We start from the raw sequence: 21,294 nt of genomic DNA, 5'->3' as shown, positions 1-21,294 counted from the left end.
CCCCCCCCACTAAGCAGATACCCAATGTCAGATAATCTGAGCTCAAGCCCTATCATATATAGAGCCTCTCAATCTGATGCATTCACTTATTTTATTTTCCTAACCTGGACTCATTGGATGGTAAACTTGATTTTTAGGAAGAGTGATATTAATTCTGTTCTGCTCTCCAAAATTATTGTCCTGATTTGTTTAGTATTCCCATCATTTTGTAATCTCTATGGCACTCCACTTTGGTAGACCTTGATTTTGCATCAATTGTGAGTTGGTCCCCTCCCTATTGGCATGTACCAATCTCTGTTTCACAAATTCCTGACTGACCCCTGCCCAACCCTTCCCAACCTATCCTCATTATACCAGTAAAATGAAGGTATTGGTCAGGGTAGAATGGGAGTCCGGTAAATGCCCGGAGGATGGAGACATTGCTGAGTGGGGAACAATGTTTGGTGGATAAGAGTTTAGCCCTAGGGAGCCTGGCAATTTGAGTCTGTGGTCATGGACATGAGACAAGGGGGAGAATGGGGAAAGGAGGTTTTATTTCAGGAAGATTCTGGAGAATTAGGGATAAGTATGGGATTTATCTTCCAGAGATCTCAATCCAGTAATGCATTTTTTTTTAAATCTTCCCCGGGAAGATCCAAGTACAGTTGTATTAGAGACAACTTAGACACATTTACCTCTCAATATTCTGCAAGATAGCTGAATGGGGATTCACAAATGAAATGCCTTATCTGGAGAGCACCTGGAATCCCCAGCCTCTGGAGTTCATTGGAGATTCCAAGTGATTGGAGATAATCAGGGATCCCTTGCTTTAGGCAATAATCTGGGAACCCCAGCTCCTGGAAATCATCTGGGAACCTTGGCTCCAGAAGATAAAGTGGAATGTTTACCTTCTGGAGGATCTCCTTCCCTTAGAGGTCATATGGAAGCTCCACCCTCCAAAGATCACATGGGATTAACATATCACTGAATTCTCTCAAAAAGTTTAAGAGCTCACAGTTAAAATGGTAGATTAATGCAGAAACCTATAGTCTTCATATACACATTTAACAGCATATTGATGGGTTGAAATGCTAAATCACTATTTTGAAATCGAAATGGAAATACATGAAACGATGCTGCACTTTCCTTGTTACTGCACTTTATTTCTTGCAAAGCTTCATTCGAATGGTTATGATTAATAGTCAATGTGAATTTCCATTGAATTAGCAGCCAATAACTCATACTTTCAGTCTTTGGATTCCTGATTAGATGAAGAAGATTCAGAAGACATGTGAAAATCATAATCAAATCGAAACCTAAATTAAAGTGAAGTAGTTCATCAGATAGTAAGGAAATGTTGTTGTTAACCATATTTCATAGCCCTGGTTTGCCTATGCATTAATGAATGAACAGCAAGAAAATGTTTCTTTGCCTAGTCCAAAGCAGGATAGAGAACATGGCTCCGTAGCCATCTGTGGCTGGAAAAGTGCTTCACCCAAGTTTGGAAAGACCTTGCAAGAGAAGTGCTTGAATCCAACATGCTTTGTTCATTTGAAGAGGATTTATCACCTTGGGTCCTCTTTGATGAATGACCCAGAGGATGCAAGAAACAGCAGGATTACAACAAGCTTACCTTCAATCACTTCCTTCTTTCTCTTCCAAGCGACAATTACAAATATAATGATGACAACTACTCCACTGGCAATAATCCCAACAACCAACAACAGCAATTTTGTAAACGAACCTGTCAAACAAAGAGCAGAGGTCAAGTTAGGTCCGACTTTTGTTTTTCCTTTGCTTTTTATTATTTATTTAATATCTGGGAAAGGGAGGAAAATACTGGACTCTGTATTGTGTGATAAGAAAATATCTTATTTTTTTGTATATACTTGCTCGCATCTTTTAAAATAAAATATTCAAAAAAAATTAGTTCTGAATTGTTTAAGCTGAACACCATATGTATGAAAGCAGTGAGCAATGGAGTGAAAGTGAAATCTAACTAAGTTACTTATCTTTGTTATGAGTATAAAATAAGGTTCTTACTCAAGTCGATCCGCACCACGATATTGTTTCTCTTCGGACCCAATCTGAAAATGAGGTATACCACTAACGCTCCTGAGCAATATTTAATTAGTGAGAGTTTGTGGCCAAAAGCAGTACATTATTAGATGGGAGAAAAATGTTCTAGGTAACTCTAGTTGTTTGCTATATTATTAATAAGGGTTTGATAAAGCAGTTCCTTCTAAACTATAGCACAGAGATGCATCTGTATAAGGGGATTCTATAAAATTATGCTCCGTAGATACAGATCAAGAAGTTCTCCTCTGGACATTTAAAACATTTTTGTAAGTAGTGAGATTCTTTACTAAGTAAATGCGGGAAGTTGAATTCAAAAATAGCAGCAGTCAGAAAACTGGCTTAGCAATTTTCATCCTAAGTATGGATGCTAATAGTTGACTTGATGAAGCACGATAAATTACTCAAAGACTGAAGTGGCTGAGACTGAAGGCTTTTATTTGCAAGAGACGGACAGATCCCTGTGTTGGTCGCTCACACTGACCCGGACTTGAACTGGGGGCAGGCTTATGGCAAGGCAGCCTTTATGGGGGAGGAGTCATGAGCCAGCCAGAGTCAACCAGGAAAGGTCATGACATTTACATAGGGCAAATATATACAATAGTGGCTTCACCATACTTGATCTGAGAGACTTCCTCCCAATCATATTCACTCTTTCAGCTGTTCGCACCTTTATCTCTACCCCCTTCACTGCTCAATAGAGAGTGAAGATTTTCACAAATACTTCAGTGAAATAGCTCAAATTTTGACAAGCCAAAGTTGTTCTTCTAAGAATGTGAATGGTTAAGAAGTGTGTTTTGATGAGGTGAATATGGAGAAACTGTAACCAGCAGAAGTAAACAGAAATTCAGATTTGGCAAACTGTAGGAGGAACTCAACATTACAAGCAGCCCTTGTGAGGGGTTTGGTGGGGGAGGGGGAGGGAGGAAGTGGGGGAAGGAATTGACAATGCGTTACCTGAGATCTTGCATCAAGACTGGAGGAGGTGGAGAAGGAAGATTGCCCGTAAAAAGAAAGAGGGAAAGGGTTAAGTCAGCTAGTGATTGATGGATTGAAGAGGGGTGAAGGGCAATCTGCAGGCAGAGGAGGGGGGAGAAGTGAAGGGCAATCTGCAGGCGGAGGAGGGGGGAGGAGTGGTGATGAAGAACAGAGGCTGGTGGTGACAATCAGAATTTGCTTTGAAGAGGGGAGGGTGAAGGCGGATAACTGCTGGAGGGTGGTAACATGAAGGCTGTCTGTGCTGGGATCTGATAGAAGTGGATAGGACCACAGAGGAAGGTGAAAATGTATGATTGGTGGCATTTTCCTTCCTCACCCTCTCCAGGTTTCATCCACCTACCACCCACTCATTTCATCCCTTCTCCATCTGGTTCCAAATCCCCTTAATCTCTTCTCCAATGGTTCCCATTATCACCTACCTTACACAACAGATTGCAGCCCTGCAAACCTTTGTGTTCCTGCTTATCACCCACCTGCTGCTGTCTCCACATTCACCTATCCTCCCCCACCGAGATCCATCTTTTGTGTCTCTATGGTCAACCTATCACCCACTAGCCCCTCCCTCTTTCTTTATATTGTTTAACTTTCCTCTCCACTCTTATTCCCGAGGAAGCATCACGCTCTGAAACATCGACAATTCCTTCCCCTCCCATAGATGTTGCTCGACCAACTAAGTTCCTCCCAGCAGTTTGCTTATTGTTCCTGAACCCAGTGTCTTCAATCGTCTTGTGTCTTCAGGTTTAATGTGTTTGATCATATTTGATACATGATATGATGTGAGTGCATTGTCATATGCACAAGTACAATGCACAGATACACTGAAATTCTTGATTGCTGCAGTCACAGATATTTATAAGATTAAAGATTGGCTAAAAAAGTTGGCACCTGCAAGAAGTAATCTATCTTTTGCAGCAAGTTGACATGATCTGAGTTGTAGCCCCCTAAACGAGTGGCAGAAGCAGATTTAGTAATAGCATTCAAACAAATTGGATACATCAAGGGAAAGGATTTGAAGGGACAAGGCATAAAATCAGATGGTGGTACCAGTCGGATATCTGTACAAAAGTGCAGGCATGATCGTAATGGAATTCTTCAGTGCTATAAAGCCGAATGGTTCTGTGACACCCTTGCCATCTTGTTCAACTGCATCGTGTCCATCAGGTTCCTCGTGCTCATCCCTCCCACTGGAAAATGATAGCTACGAGGTTCTGAATATTTATAGATTTTGAAAGTGCATACTGCAAGGTGAGAGTTAGAGGGGATGTGGGGAGAGATTTCTTCACCCAGAGGGTGGTGGGCACATGGAATTATCTCCCAGACAAAATGGTGGAGGCAGGAACATTGGCTTCCTAACACATATGGGAGGGGCTTGGAGGGATATGGAACTAATGTGGGCAAATGGAACGAAAGCAGGAGAGCATGCTATTTGCCGTGGCAAGCTGGCCTGTGGACCTGTTTCCATGTTGTATGACCCAATGACTTTTCCCAGATCTACCACATCAAAAACCTTTATGTTGCCTTCCCACTCTTCTCCTCTTTTCCAATAGAAACTATCCAAAGTTTACTCAAATTTGTTGGTCCACATTCACAAGTTTTTTAACCCATAATTTTCCTGCACAAAAAATATTTAATATTTGTTTTCAGAAGGGAAAATCACAGTAGGACTCAATACTCCATTTATAGTCCATCCATTCGCTCAATATAAATCCAACATTACTTATGATTCAGACCAGAACACTGTTCCATTCTATTTCCATAAGTGCTTACTTATGGCAATGTAAGAGGACTGATAAAGTTTCTGATGACTGAGACAAGAAAAGATTTTACTGTTGATATTTATTTATGTTATGTGAGACCATCACTGCTGACAATGCAAGGATTAATTAAAGGTACTTACTTTGGTTAATTGAGAAAATTCTTTTTACACTTACCAGGCGGACACCTCTCTGTCACCGACACTCCATGCTTATTCTGAGCTAGGCACGAAACACAAAAGCTTGCTGTTGTTTCCAGTTTCAGTGTACTAACTGTATGAGTGCCATTGAATTCTGACTTTATACTGACCCTGGGATCAGTGAGATTTATACTGTCATCACTGATCTTCCATGTGATGTCTGCAGGAGGACTGGCCTCAGCAATGCACTTGTACAGATGTTCCTGGCTGATTGTGACCTTGTCTGGTTTGTCTGAAAGACACAATTTAAACCTATTGGTTAGAAATATTGACGTGTAGCCTCAGTCAGTTAATGATTTGTTCTATTTTCACTCTTGACAATGCAGATATGAAACATATTAACATATTGAAAGTTTATTTAATGTTAAGTAACTAATCATATTCACCACCCACATTGGAGGAACAACACCTTATTTTCCATCTGGGCACTCTCCAGCTAGATGACATTAGCATCCACTTTTCTGCTTTCTACTAAACTTGCTCGCCTTTTTTCCCCTCCCCTTTCTCTTCCCTGTCTTTCCAGTTCTCCCTCCTTTCTCCCTCACCTCCCAGCCATCCCTCCTCCCTCCTTATTGCTGCTGTTCCCTCCCTACTTTCTCCACCTACCATCTTCTGCCTTTGTCACTCCCTTTCCCCCATATTCTTTCATTTGGGTGCCCGCTTGCATTTTCTCACACCTTGATGAAGGGCTCAAGCCCAAAACGTCGGTTCTGTATCTTTACCTTTGCTATGTAAAGGGCACTATTTGACCTGCTGAGCTTCTCCAGCATTCGGTGTTTTTACAATAACCACAGTGTTTACAGATTTTTGTGGTTTACTTCAAGAATCTCCGATGCTGGCCTCAATGCATCCAAGTTAAGTAAGGAATTGAAATATTACAATTTCATTTCATTATATGCACAGATTCATATGTATCTACTTCCACATACACGATCATGTGAGGGGAGTGTGTGTGTGTGTGTGTGTGTGTGTGTGTGTGTGTGTGTGTGTGTGCACGCATGTGTGCGCTTGTGCGTGTGTGTGTGAATATGTGTGTGTGGGGGGGGGCGGGCATGTGTGTGTATGTACATGTGTATAATATATTCATGTGCTTGGGGACAGTCTGAAACTATCAGAGAAAAATGACTGCAACTGGCACATGATGGGCCAGTTCTTGGCATTACTTTACCTTCCAAATACTTCCCTTCAACAGGGAGAACAGGACAATCTAATACTCACATTGCACATCAATTTCTACTTCTGAAGACAAACTGCTTCCCAAATAATTTGTAGCCAGGCAGTTGTAGAATCCAGAATTCTTCCTGGTAATTTTTTGGAATAATATATTGCTGCTTGCAGTGTTCAGAACCTTAGTTTTGTTTGAGGATCGATCCTTCTTGTACCAGGTGTAGTTAGCTTCAGGGAAACTATTCCCAACACAGATGAGTGTAACACAATCACCTTCTTTTATTTCCTCGTGTGTTGCATTCACAAGAAGGGCAGTGTTTCTTGGAGGATCTAAATGTATGAGAAATAATCATTGTCTGTGAAACACTTCTGAACGGTAAATACAAAAGCAAGGTAGGCCATAGGGGATTTTGGACATACATATAGAATTGATGTTTCCTGCTGATATGACTTCATCAGAAGAGAACATTCATCAATTTTGATGCAATGTCATCAACCTGAAGTATTAACTACCTTGCTCAACCCACTGAGCATTTCTAACATTTTATATATTAAAAAATCTTTTTTAGAAATACAGCCCACGACCCCGTGTCGCCCAATTACTCCCAATTAACCTACAAGCTTCAGTACATTTTCAATGGTGGGAGGAAATCAGAGCCCCTGGGGAAAACCCACACAGACACGGGGAGAACATACAAACTCTTTACAGCACAGGATTCAAACCACAGTCCCGATCACTGGCACTATAAAGGCTTTATGCTAATCGCTACACCAACCGTGCCGCCCTTTATCTCGTAGCTATTGGAATGGGAAGAGTTTATTGCAGCTGTTACCATTTATCTCCATAAAAGTAACAGGCATAAAGTGCCTTCTCTCTCGATTCCATCCACTCAAATATCTTTAGGTGCAAGGGACATGACTCTGTACACAGTGCAAGGGATATGTATATAATATTTATACATCCATTATGTTTACCTGAAAAAAAACTCTATTACAGTTTTAAGTGATGCATTAGCTTTAAATTTTAGACTTATTACTTGCACGCTGATCGACCATAATTGGTATTTTCATAATACAACGCCTACAGTTAAAAGTTGTTTCCTGCTATAACCATTTGCAAGTAAAAAAATCAACTGCATTTTTATACCCATAATGTTAGGCACCATTATATACTTGGGCATAACACATTCCCTGAATTAGAAGGTAAACTACAGCTTGTTTATGGGAAACCTAAAATATCTATAGATAACAAGTAAATTGCTGTATGTTTGCAGATGTGATATAGATTCACAGTATCACGGAACATAGAAACAGACTTTTCAGCTCATTGAGTCCACACTGAACATCAAAAAGCCAATCACTCTTAATCTACATTAATCCTATTTTACTCTACCCACATACCCAGATTCTGCCTCTCACCAATATAACAATTACATCAATAGAAACAGGCCAGTTTGGACCTTCTCATCCATACTTTCCAGACCCGCTGCAGGAAATGGCAAAGCTTGTGAAGACCATCATGGGCATTGATCATCCGTCCATTGAAAACAGTGACGTGAGACACTGCCTGAGGAAAGTAACCAATGTAATACAGGACCACCACCCCCGCCCCCAAAACCCTGGACACAATCACTACTCACTGCTACCTCCAAGCTGAAGGTAGAGAAACCTGAAGACTAGCACTTCTAGGTTCAAGAGCAATTTTTCCCAACAGCTATCAGGTTCTTCAACTTCCCTCATAATACATTAACCTTGACCATAAACTACTCCAGCTCAAAATATCCCTCCTGAATTACACGAATGTCCATTTGTTTTATTGTACTAACTGCAACTGAATATTTATTTCTTCTATCCTTTCATTTCAATGCTACCTTTTTTTTGTCTTGGCACGTTGTGATAATTTATATTATTGTAGTTTGTGGATCTTCTGTACCTATTTGGCTCCAACAAGTAAGAATTTCAATGCATCTGTGTGTTGTACTTCTGTGTACAACAATAAGCATCTTGTCTGTGACCTGAACAATTTGGGAGGACACAGGAGCATGTAGGGGAAACTGAGGCACTCACTCCACATAGACCACATTGGAGCTCAGGACGGAACCCAAGTACCAGCCCTGAGGCAGCGGCTCTACTAATGGTGCTGTTAAACACATTGTGGTATATTTTACTGATCAAAACACCTGAAGGCCAACTATATGTTACTGTTTGCTTTATATACAAGAACCACACACAATACTACAGTACACATCACCTGCAGTTGAAAGGGAAACACATTCATGTTTCTGTACAGCATGCTACCACAAGAGAATAAGCTACATTGCCACAGCACACCGCCTATGTACCTATTCCTGTAACCCTAATGGCTGATGGAGGACCTCAGTTTTCTTCAGGCTGACTTCCAGGCCAAACATTTTGGCAGTTTCCGCAAAATAGTATGGAATACTTCACTATAATATCAAATAAAAGTGAAAATGAACCAGTATCAGGATAGATGACAAACAGGGCCACTTCTGGACTCCATAAGGGACAGAAATCCATTTGGAGGGCTTGCTTTTTAGAGGTCACATGAAAAGTGGACTTTAGTGATGGTTGAAGTTTGCAAAGACGTGTAAATGCTACTGCTACTGAAAATATCGCAATGTTATATACAGCACAACATAATGTGTGGCACTAACAGATCATTCAGCGTGGGAACATTATCAAGCTCAGATAGGTACTAACTCCATATTTCCTCCCTATCCATCGCTTTCCTTTCAGCTTATTGACATATCTCCTTGCTTTGTTTTCTTCTGTACATTCCACAACTTGACCCACCAAGCCAAGTACCTGTAGTTCTTGTCATGCTTGCTTCTCATTTATTTCCTCTTTCATTGTTCACTTTCCCTTAGCTCAGCTTGTATGCAAATTCTGTCCTCTGCTTCTTGAACCTGCATCATCACCTTGCTGACATCATGAAATATTATCCCCTGAGGCACTGTCCTCTTTTCAAACATGTCATCATCACCTTTTCCTCAAAATAAAATTACGCATTTTACGCATTTACACGTCTTTGCAAATTTCAACCATCACTAAAGTCCACTTTTCATGTGACCTCTAAAAAGCAAGCCCTCCAAATGGATTTCTGTCCCTTATGGAGTCCAGAAGTGGCCCTGTTTGTCATCTATCCTGATACTGGTTCATTTTCACTTTTATTTGATATTATAGTGAAGTATTCCATACTATTTTGCGGAAACTGCCAAAATGTTTGGCCTGGAAGTCAGCCTGAAGAAAACTGAGGTCCTCCATCAGCCAGCTCCCCACCATGACCACCAGCCCCTCCACATCTCCATCGGGCACACAGAACTCAAAACGGTCAACCTACCCCGGCTGCACCATTTCATCTGATGCAAGGATCGACAAAGAGATAGACAATAGACTCGCCAAGGCAAATAGCGCCTTTGGAAGACTACACAAAAGAGTCTGGAAAAACAACCACCTGAAGAAACACACAAAGATCAGCGTGTACAGAGCCGTTGTCATACCCACGCTCCTGTTCGGCTCCGAATCATGGGTCCTCTACCGGCATCACCTTAGGCTCCTAGAACGCTTCCATCAGCGCTGTCTCCGCTCCATCTTCAACATTCATTGGAATGACTTCAACACCAACATTGAAATACTTGAGCTGGCAGAGTCCGCAAGCATCGAATCCATGCTGCTGAAGACCCAACTGTGCTGGGTGGGTCACGTCTCCAGAATGGAGGACCATCGCTTTCCCAAGATCGTGTTCTACGGCGAGCTCTCCACTGGCCACCGAGACAGAGGTGCACCAAAGAAGAGGTACAAGGACTGCTTAAAGAAATCTGTTGGTGCCTGCCACATTGATCACCACCAGTGGGCTGATATCGCCTCCAACCGTGCATCTTGGCGCCTCACAGTTCGGCAGGCAGCAACCTCCTTTGAAGAAGACCGCAGAGCCCACCTCACTGACAAAAGACAAAGGAGGAAAAACCCTACACCCAACCCAAACCAACCAATTTCCCCTTCCAACCGCCGCAACCGTGTCTGACTGTCCTGCATCGGACTCATCAGTCACCAACGAGCCTGCAGCAGGCATGGACATTCCCCTCCATAAATCTTCATCCGCGAAGCCAAGCCAAAGAAAGAAGATTCTATACTGAGCTACTATAGATGTACATGTTGGGGAATCGCTGTACACATTGTGGAGTAGATGTATACGCTGTGGAGTCTAGTGCAAGACTGATATCTCCAGGCTTGCATACTGGACTTCTATTCATCATTGTTTCTGGCACATGGACAGCAAATGATGTAATCAGTGATGTCATCAGCCCAGATAAAAACCTGGGTTGGATGCAGGTCAATTTCCCGCATCTTCCACAGCCCATCCACCATTTTGGGAGCTGGTTCACTTTGCTGATAAGTGGGTCACCACAACATTGCTCTTGTGAAGTGTCACAAAATCTGTGGCACTACGAGCAATGCTCCATAACCTCAGGCTGCTGGTCTGCACCTCACTATCCAAGTACTTGATGCCCACATCATCATGGCTTCCTGTTGCCTCTTCAAAGAATTTATCATGAAAGCCAAACATGATTCAGTCTTCTGGAGTCAACATTGCCATTATTTCATTTGATGCACTTTTTCCAGTTCAGATGCTGTTCTTTAACCTGACTAGTAACGAGGATCCTCTATTCTATCACCCATTTCAAGTGTACACAGATATTACTCTTCCACCAGTCGTCTTTGCCATTATCACTCGAGCCTCCTCAAAAATACAAGGGGACATTCCAATTGGAGATGGAGTCTCTGTTTCTATTAGTTTTGGCAGTTTCAATTAACATTTCGCTTTTTTATCCCAAGTGTTGCAATATCTTTGGAAACATATTCTCAGTGGTAGATCTACAGTATATTGACTTTCTTTTTAGTGATAATGTAGCCAAAGAAATTATTTCATATCAGCACATTAACAGCAATAAGGTTCAAGTAAAACACATAAATCTGCATCCACCATAGTTGAAGTAAAAACACAATGCTGGAGAAACTCACGTCAAACAGTGTATTTGATATAGCAAACTTATAGATGCATAAGCAATGTTTCAGGCTTGAGCCCTTCATGAAGTTGTTGAAAGAATGTGGGCAGGCACCTGAACAAAAGGTGGGGGAGGAGGGGCAGACACAAGGAGCACAGTCCCAAAGAGAGAGGGAGGGCACACCAGCAAACAGGGGGATGAGGGGTGGCTCTGTGAATGAGAGGGGAGGGGGATGGGGTTGGAGAACTGGAGGAAAGGGAACTGGGAAAGGGAGGGAGAATGGAGAGTAGGTAGGCAGAAACTGGAGAAGTCGATGTTAATAGCATCTGGTTAGAGAATACCCTGATGGAAAATCAAGTGTTGTTCCTCCAATTTCCAGGTGGTTTTGGTGGGATAGTACATGAGGCCATGGACAGTTTGGTATATAAAGTACGATGTTTTAATTTAATTTTTAAATATCTATGGCGAGCTCTCCACTGGCCACCGAGACAGAGGTGCACCAAAGAAGAGGTACAAGGACTGCCTAAAGAAAGCTCTTGGTGCCTGCCACATTGACCATCGCCAGTGGGCTGATATCGCCTCCAACCGTGCATCTTGGCGCCTCACAGTTCGGCAGGCAGCAACCTCCTTTGAAGAAGACCGCAGAGCCAACCTCACTGTCAAAAGACAAAGGAGGAAAAACCCAACACCCAACCCCAACCAACCAATTTTCCATTGCAACCGCTGCAACCGTGTCTGCCTGTCCCGCATCGGACTTGTCAGCCACAAACGGGCCTGCAGCTGATGTGGACATTACCCCTCCATATATCTTCGTCCGTGAAGCCAAGCCAAAGAAGAAAGAAATATAGGCATACAGCGCTCTAACAGGTCATTTCAGCCGAGTCTGTGCCATCCAATTTATTAATTGGCACATCTGGTATGTTTCAAACAGTATGTTTGAGTTTCTGTGTTTTAACAGCAATAGGTCCATTTCATTATCTGTCCTAATGTTACTTTGATGCCAGATTCTGAAGCAAATAAAAAAAACAAACTCAAAGGGTCAAACAGCATCTGTAGAGGCAAATGGGTGGTTGAAATTTGGACTAGGTTTTCACCCAAAACATCAACTATCTCTTTGCTTCCACAGATGCTGCATGCTTTTAGATATTGGAGAGCACACACACACACACACACACACACACACACACACAAACACACACACACACACACACACACACACACACACACACACACACACACACACACACAGACATATTATGAACATTGATAAACAGCACACAGCTGGAACATTGAAAAGAGCAGAGAAAGACCTTTGACCCCTACTAGCTTGATCCAACCTTCAATATGATCATTGCTAAACCTGTATCTAAATACCATCTCTAGGCAATGTTTTCTATACAGTGCTTGTAGATGCTGGAAGGGCTACTGCATGGCTGTAAATAATAAACTATAATGAAATATGAGTTATATAATTTTTAATTTAGAGATACAGCACAGTAACAGACCCATCCAGCCCATGAGCCCACACCACCCAAATACACCCAACTGCATCATGACCATGTATGGGGCACCAACTAACTAACCACATGGGGCTTTGGAATGCGCAAGGAATCCAGAGCACCCAGAGGAAGCTCCGACAGACACAGGGAGAATGTACAAACTCCTGATAGACAGTGCTGGATTTGAGCCTGGGTCATTGGCGCTGTAATACTGCTGAGCAGAGCGCTGTGCTATCTGTGCCACCAAATAGGATGGAGACTATTTGTCAGCATAAGTGAAATGTGCCATGCCTATTCATAACTCAGCACATGTAGGTGTGAAGTAGTCTCCATGTTGTTTTCAGAAAACACCACCTGTAGAAGTCCATTAGCTTGTCCAAGTGCTGGCTATAACACTAGCTTTTTTCATTCAATATCCTTCCTCAATTTACAAGCAAAACAACTATGCCCAAGTATAAAATACAGAACCAGGTGAAAGGACAGTGTATGGCTATCTCTTACATCACCTTTAAATTCAAGGAAGTTATAAAAAAATCCACACAACACATTGACTGATTTTCAGTCTCTTTATCTTGAATACATTTTATGCGTCTCTGCGCATTCCTGTGCATCTATTAGCATGCTGAGTGTAATATTTATTGTCTTCGTTGCATTTAGGATCAGTTTTTGATAGTTTTTGGCTTCACTGCCTGATACTGGTCCTAGTAAGACAAAGTCCTGTTGGGTGCTGCGTTTTTCAGTTATTAAAAGCCCACTGATACTTGGTCGCAATTGCGTACATACCTTCATCGGGAGGAGGAGGGTGAGAGCGTCAGGATCATGCATGTGGCAGTGAGCCAATAAAAATGTCAGAAGAATTCTGATGGGTGGAGTTTGGGGACTTTCAGAATTCAACATTGTGTCTAGTGAATTATAAAAAGAAAGTAGACTTCTCGGTGTGCTGAAAGGAACGAGTGAGTGTATTCTTTATTCGTTTGTAAGCTGTGGTGAATCAAACTTAAGTGAGATTATAATGACTCTGAGTGAACAAATTATAATGATCATTCACAATGGCTGTTCAAAATGAGCACCCCATGAATGCTGAATGATTGTTATTCCAACAACTCTTCATTGTTGTAAAAAAACTATTTCAAGCTTTTAAAGCGTGAGAACAAAAGAAAGCAAGATCATGAGGAGGTTACTTTGCCCTTCAAGTCTCTACTGTCATTAATAAGATCATGGCGAATCTTCCCCAAGCCCCATTTCCTCTATTCTTCAATACCTCATAAATTTACTCAAAACATTTCAAAAATGCATCTCTCCCTCTTTACCTCTAGGGACCTAGACTCTGTTAGAAGTACTTCCTCTGCATTTCAGTCTTAAATGACTGTCCCTCAATTATCTAATGGCATCCCCTTGTTCGAGCACCTCCTCCAAGTGGGAATATTTCAATCTCTACCCTGACCTGCCTCCTTAAGATCTTAAATGTTTCCAATAAGATCACCCTTCATTATTCTGAACTCCAAAGAATAGAGAGTTAATGCCTTTAGCCGTTTCTGATAGGACAACCTACTCATCCCAAAAATGAGTTTTCTCAGGGACTCAGGTACACTGCGGTACATCACTCGGCCAACAGGTGGCCTAGAGACATGGCACCCAGCCTAATGATATCCGACCACCAGATGGGCCTAGCAGGCCCATGGTATAAAGCCAAGGTCCGGGTCATGTGCTCCCTCTCTCTCCCTGGGATCACTGCTGCAAGCAGCTAGCAGCCAACTATCTTTATGTGAGTGGAATAAAGCTGTTGCCCCAAACTGCATTGTGCCTGTGTTTTCCTTTGGTGCAGCCTGCCACAATTTATTCCACTCACCTAAAATGTGGACGATCCCACCCAAGCACGAGGAGGAGATCAAGGAGGGGGACAAACCCTTCGTAGTTAAGACGTGTGCAAGCACCACCCCCCCCAAACCTGGTGGAGGATGGCTCAGACACAGGGATGAGAGCAATGATACCGGACCCTCAGCAGACACCTATCAGGTAATGCCAGTCCCCAGGGACCCCTACAGCCATCAGTGGAGGCAACAATCCCCAGCCCCAGCACGATCGGGGTGCCCAGAAATGAATCAATGGCAGCACCTCTTAACAATGCTACGGCCGGAATGCCTCGAACTAGACCCCCGGGCCCCCTGCGCATGCACGCACTTCAGCCGCTGGAAATATTGTTTCCTGAACTACGCTCGCATGATGATGCCGACTGCGCACCCGGAAGACCTTTTCATGCTGCTAGTGGCCCAGCTGGGAGACCTCACATACGCGTTAGTCCAGGACTGCGCCTCATACAGAGAGGCTATGGACATGCTCCAGTCCCACTATCTCCAAGGGGTAGGCGAAGTACATGTGAGACACCGACTCCTGACCAGAAGACAGCAAACAGGGGAGTCCTTCCGGGATTTCATGCTCTCAGTAAGTGCAACTTCTGCACTAGACCCCCACAGCAAATAGCGCAGGACCTGATGGTGGGGGTCTGGTCAAACGAAATCTGCCAGTGGCTGTTAGAACAAAGCATGGTGTCCCTAGAAGAAACTGTGAGGGTGGCAGAGGCGATGGAGACAGCTAGAAACAACCTTGGGGAATACCTCCCCGACCACAGTGCCGAGTTCCCCTCTTCAACCCTGCTGGACTTACTAACACCCCGCCAAGATTGGGCCGATAATGTGGAGATGACAATAGCTGCAGCAACGACGGCTCAGCCGGAAGCGACTTGTAGATGCCAGTTCTGCAGCCAAAACCCCCATTCCCGGGCAGCTTCCCCAGGTTGGCCAGGAAGGAATGCCATGTGCACCCAGAGGGAGCAGCTGGCCATCTTGGACCCAGGATCCAGAGGTGGAGCGCCACTACTATGGAGACCATGAGGAGACCGAAGAGTGCATGCTGGCTTCCCTCAGGATCAATCAGGCGAGTCCACACAATTTGTCAGAGGCTATGGTCTCTGTGCGGTTGAATGGGTTGAAATTTAAATGTCTGTTGGATACCGGTAGTACGGAGAGTTTCATAGAGCTGAAATTAGCCAAAGACCACAGCTTCCCCACATACCCCAGCAACAGGCAGATTCTCCTAGCGTCCAACATCCACTCAGTGGAAGTAAAGGGGTACTGTGTGGTGACACTAGAAATAAAAGGGAGGGAATATAGCGACTTCCATCTGCTGGTCCTTGAACAGGTCTGTGCCCCAGTGATGTTGGGATAGACCCAGTACCAGCTGGAGAGTCTCACGGTCAACCACAATGGACCATAGACCCCGCTAGTGCTTACGAGCCAAGAGTGCTATGCGCTATCGGTCCTTAATATCGAGCCCCCCCCCTTTATTTACCCACCACACCCCTGACTGTAAACCCATAGCCACAAAGAGCAGGAGGTACGGTCCCAGAGACAGAGCTTTTATTAAAATGGAGACATGCCGATTGCTGCAGGAGGGCATAATTGAACCCAGCAACAGCCCATGGTGAGCCCAGGTAGTCATAGCAAAGACAGGGGAGAAATTACGCTTAGTGGTCGACTACAGCCAGACCATTAATAAGTTCACACAGCTGGACGTATACCCTCTCCCCCAGATTAGTAAGATGGTGAATACGATAGCCCAGTATAAGGTCTTCTCCACCATTGACCTCAAAGCTGCATACCATCAGGTGCTCAGTAGGAGGAATGACAGGCCCTATATGGCGTTTGAAGCCAATAGCTGACTCTATCAGTTCCTCCATCTCCTGTTCAGAGTCACTAACGGGGTATCAGTGTTCCAGAGGGAAATGGACCGACTGGTGGACGACTATCCCTGGAGGGTGTTTTCCCATACCTGGACAATGTTACCATCTGTGGGCACTCGGTGAACGACCACAACACAAACCTAAAGAGATTCCTGGAGGCAGCCAAAGAATGCAACCTAACATACAACAAAGACAAGTGCGTGTTCAGGGCTAGGAAGCAGGCTTGGTTGGGTTATGTAGTACAGTACGGGGAGGTGGGACCAGATCTGGCTCGCATGCAGGCCCTGATGGACCTACCCATCCACACTATGCCCAAATCACTGAAAAGATGCCTGGGCTATTACGTGGAGTGGATACCCAGTCCGCAGATGAGAGCAAAAGAATTCCCTCTCCCCAGTGAGTTGGTCCAAGCATTTAACAGCCTGTGCAATCACTCAGCACACATCACCACGAGGACTGTAGATGAAACACTCCCCTTCCAAGTGGAGAACCAGAAGAGATGCCTTTCTTTTCTCAAACGCTGCAGGGCTCAGAAACCATGCACTCAGCAGAGGAGGAAGAGGCCCAGGCCATAGTAGAGGCAGTAAGGCCCTGGAGGCACTACCTGGTGGGCAGCCGCTTTACACTGGTCATAGACCAACAGTTGGTAGCTTTCATGTTTGCCATCCAGAACAGGGGAAAAATGAAGAATGATAAAATCTTACATTGGAGGATCGAACTGTCTACTTACTCGTATGACATCTGATACCGCCCCGGTAAGTTCAATGAACCATCGAACCCGCTGTCCCAAGTGTGCTTGTGCGGCCACTCAACCATGTCCCAGCTGCAGAATATCCACAGTGAACTGGGACACCCTGGAGTGACCAGAATGTAAAATTTCATTAAGAACGCCAACCTGCGGAGGAGGAGTCACGTGATGGAGTAGTGGCCGGACGGTGAACTCCAGCCCTCTCCAGAAAAGTCGGAAAAAACAAAGGAAAACACAAAGGCACAGAAATAAAAGTTAAAGAAAAGTGAGTATAAAGGTGGAAAGAAGATGGCGACAAAAAAAGAAAAATCGAAATCAACGGTAAGAAGAGAGGAAGAGAAGACAATGGAGGAAGAAGGAGAAGGCCTTACCTGTTCAAAGAGGCCCGCGGTGGAGAGAGAAACCCGCTCCCTCAGGTCGGTAGAAATTGGACTACAAAAATGGCTCGCTGAGCCGAGTAAAAGTGCGCAACCGCGCATGAAAAAAAACACACCGACGGGAGGGGGGACCAGCTGGGGAGTCGATCTCCACAGCCGGTAACGACAGCTGCAGAACACCTGCAGCAAGAAGAGACCACAGAAGACAATGGAAACAAGAAAGAAGAGAAGAAAAGGGCAACAAAGAAACAACAGATGGCCAACCCAGAGGAAGAAGAAGAGGAAGAGTACAGTGAAATAGAAGAAGAAGGGAAAGGCAAGGTAAAGGATATACTTTCTCTGGTTAGAGGATACATGGAGTCATTTAAAGAATGGCAAACACAGGAATTTAATGATTTAAGAAGAAGAATAAACAACACAGAAGAGAAAATGAATAAAATAGATATGACCTTAACAGAAATGGGAAAGAAAATGGACAAGATGGAAGAGCGGGCAGTAGCAGCAGAAATGGAGGTAGAGGACTTAAAAAAGAAATTAGAGGAATCTAATAAAAAAGCTATAGAGACACAAGAACTGTTAGCTCAGAAAATAGATATAATGGAAAATTATAACAGAAGAAATAACATAAAGATAGTGGGCCTTAAGGAAGATGAAGAAGGCAAGAATATGAGAGAGTTTATAAAAGATTGGATCCCTAGGATCCTAGGATGTCCAGAACTACAGCAAGAAATGGAAATAGAAAGGGCACATAGAGCATTGGCCTTTAAACCACAACCACAACAAAAACCAAGATCTATTTTAGTAAAATTCCTAAGATATACTACAAGAGAAAAGGTACTGGAGAAGACAATGGAAAAAGTAAGAGAGGGCAACAAGCCACTGGAGTATAAAGGGCAAAAAATCTTCATTTATCCAGATATAAGTTTTGAACTCCTAAAGAAGAGAAAGGAGTTCAATACAGCAAAGGCGATTTTATGGAAGAAAGGGTATAAATTTATACTAAAGCATCCAGCGGTATTGAAAATATTTATTCCAGGACAACAAAACAGACTATTCTCGGATCCAGAAGAAGCACGAAAATTTGCAGAACAATTACAAAATAGACTGAGGGATGAAGACGTGTAATGAGAGTAAAAATGATCACGATTGATATGTATGTGGGTAAAGAGGTATAAGAGTGTATAGGTATAATGTGCATACGTGAATGTATCTGTACTTAGAGGAAAATATAGATAGTATAGACAAGAATTAATAAGGGAAGGTAATGGAATAGAGAGAATAAGGAGGAAATTAAAAGAGTGACCTTTGTTACATATGAAAAGTGAAATCTTTTCTGGGGGGGCTGGGTGGGGGGGAATAGCGGTCACTGCAAAATCAGTTGACGCTTGCGAGTGAATTCGCAAACCCAAATGGAGAGGGGAGATGTGGTTGTCCGACAAGGGATAAAGGACAACTCAGGAGGGGAAGGGGAGATTGGAGCTAAAGAAGTTATAAATAGGAGAATAAGGAAAATGTTTGATGTTTTAGGAATGTTGTCTTATAAAGGGTTTAAAATAAGAAAACAGAAATGGAAAAGGAGGAAAGGTAATGATGGAAAAACGGAAAGGGAAGATAAACAAAGTATAAAATGGCTACGTTGAACTATATGACTTTAAATATTAATGGAATACATAACCAAATTAAAAGGAAGAAACTACTAAATTTACTGAAAAAAGAAAAAAAATTGATATAGCATTTGTCCAAGAAACACACTTAACTGAATTGGAGCACAAGAAATTAAAGAGAGATTTGGTAGGACATGTAACAGCAGCATCGTATAATTCAAAAGCAAGAGGAGTGGCTATATTAATTAGTAAAAATGTGCCATTTAAAATAGAAGAGGAAATAATAGATCCAGCAGGGAGATATGTAATGATAAAATGTCTGATATATTCGGAGTTTTGGAATCTACTTAATGTATATTCACCTAACGAAGAAGATCAAAAGTTTATGCAAGATATCTTTTTGAAGGTAGCTAATACGCAAGGGAACATACTAATAGGAGGGGATTTCAACCTGAATTTGGATTCAAATGTGGATAAAACTGGGAAAAAAATTAACAGAAAGAACAAAGTAACCAAATTTATAATTAAATCAATGCAAGAAATGCAACTTTTGGATATATGGAGGAAACAAAACCCAAAAGAAAAGGAATATTCATATTACTCGGCTAGACATAAAACATACTCAAGAATATACCTATTTTTGTTATCAGCTAGTATGCAAGATAGAGTAAGAAAAACAGAATATAAAGCTAGAATACTATCGGACCATTCACCCTTAATATTGACAGTAAAGCTAGAGGACATCCCTCCAAGAATGTATAGATGGAGATTAAACCCCATGCTACTTAAAAGGCAGGATTTTAGAGAATTTATTGAAAAACAATTAAAAATCTATTTTGAAATAAATACGGAATCAGTGGAAGATAAGTTTACACTATGGGATGCAATGAAAGCATTCATTAGAGGGCAAATAATAAGTTATGTAACCAAGATGAAGAAGGACTATAATCAGGAAACAGAGCAGTTGGAAAGGGAAATAGTAAATATAGAAAAAAAATTAGCAATGAAGGAAGATACAACTAAAAGAAGAGAATTGGCGGATAAAAAAATAAAATATGAAACATTACAAACATATAAGGTAGAGAAGAATATAATGAAAACAAAACAGAAATATTATGAACTGGGTGAAAAAACGCACAAAATCCTAGCATGGCAGCTTAAGACAGAACAAGCTAAGAAAATGGTATTGGCATCAAGGAAAAAAGACAAACAAATTACATATAATCCAAAAGAAATTAAGGAAAACTTTAAAGAATTCTATGAACAATTATACCGAACTGAAAACGAAGGGAAAGAAGGGAAAATAGATGAATTTTTGACTAAAATTGAACTACCAAAACTACAAATAGAGGAACAAAATAAATTAACAGAACCATTTGGAACAGTAGAAATACAAGAGATAATAAAAAAATTACCAAATAATAAGACACCAGGAGAGGATGGATTTCCAATAGAATTCTACAAAACATTTAAAGACTTATTAATTCCGCCCCTCCTGGATGTAATCAACCAGATTGATGAAAGCTTACCAGATTCATGTAAAACAGCAATAATTACAGTAATACTAAAACAAGGGAAAGATCCACTCTCACCAGCGTCATATAGACCAATATCTTTACTAAACACAGATTATAAGATAATAGCTAAACTATTAGCAAACAAATTAGCAGAGCAGGTACCGAAAATGGTAAATTTAGACCAAACTGGATTTATCAAAAAAAGACACACAACAGACAATATTTGTAAATTTATTAACTTAATTCATGCAGTAGAAGGAAATAAAGCACCTGCAGTAGCAGTTGCTTTAGACGCAGAGAAGGCCTTCGACAGAGTAGAATGGAATTATTTGTTCAAAGTATTGCAAAAATTCAGTTTACCGGAGAAGTATATTAATTGCATTAAAGCATTATATAAGGGACCGTTAGCGAAAGTGACAGTAAATGGACATGTATCAAAGCAATTTAACTTAAGCAGGTCAACGCGGCAGGGATGCCCACTATCACCTTTATTGTTTGCGTTAGCTATAGAACAATTAGCAGAATTGATAAGAATAGATAATAATATAAAAGGAATAAAAATAAAAGACAAGGAATATAAAATCAGTCTATTTGAGGATGATGTTATA

General features: G+C 42.1%; 1 protein-coding gene and 1 long non-coding RNA gene across 3 annotated transcripts in view; one reads left to right on the top strand and one right to left on the bottom strand.

Annotated features, from left to right (window-relative positions):
- LOC138743621 (uncharacterized) overlaps positions 1-21,294 on the top strand; it is a 109,095-nt gene that overhangs the window by 9,628 nt on the left and 78,173 nt on the right. The window lies entirely within an intron of this gene.
- Positions 1-21,294, bottom strand: part of LOC138743619 (B-cell receptor CD22-like) — a 50,205-nt gene that overhangs the window by 5,911 nt on the left and 23,000 nt on the right. For both annotated transcript variants that reach the window (XR_011344959.1, XM_069899145.1), the window contains exons 4-6: positions 6,227-6,505; positions 4,986-5,240; positions 1,613-1,723 (exon numbers count right to left, since the gene is read on the bottom strand). Coding sequence is in view for 1 of the 2 variants with exons in the window: in XM_069899145.1 (XP_069755246.1) it covers positions 1,613-1,723; positions 4,986-5,240; positions 6,227-6,505 (645 nt within the window). In the remaining variant the exon portion in view is untranslated. The remainder of the gene's footprint in view (positions 1-1,612; positions 1,724-4,985; positions 5,241-6,226; positions 6,506-21,294) is intronic.

This window comes from Narcine bancroftii, chromosome 9 (genome assembly GCF_036971445.1).
Source record: "Narcine bancroftii isolate sNarBan1 chromosome 9, sNarBan1.hap1, whole genome shotgun sequence".
Lineage (NCBI taxonomy): Eukaryota > Metazoa > Chordata > Chondrichthyes > Torpediniformes > Narcinidae > Narcine > Narcine bancroftii.
The sequence above is the reverse complement of the archived record's forward strand: the minus strand, read 5'-3'. Positions and strand labels throughout refer to the sequence as shown.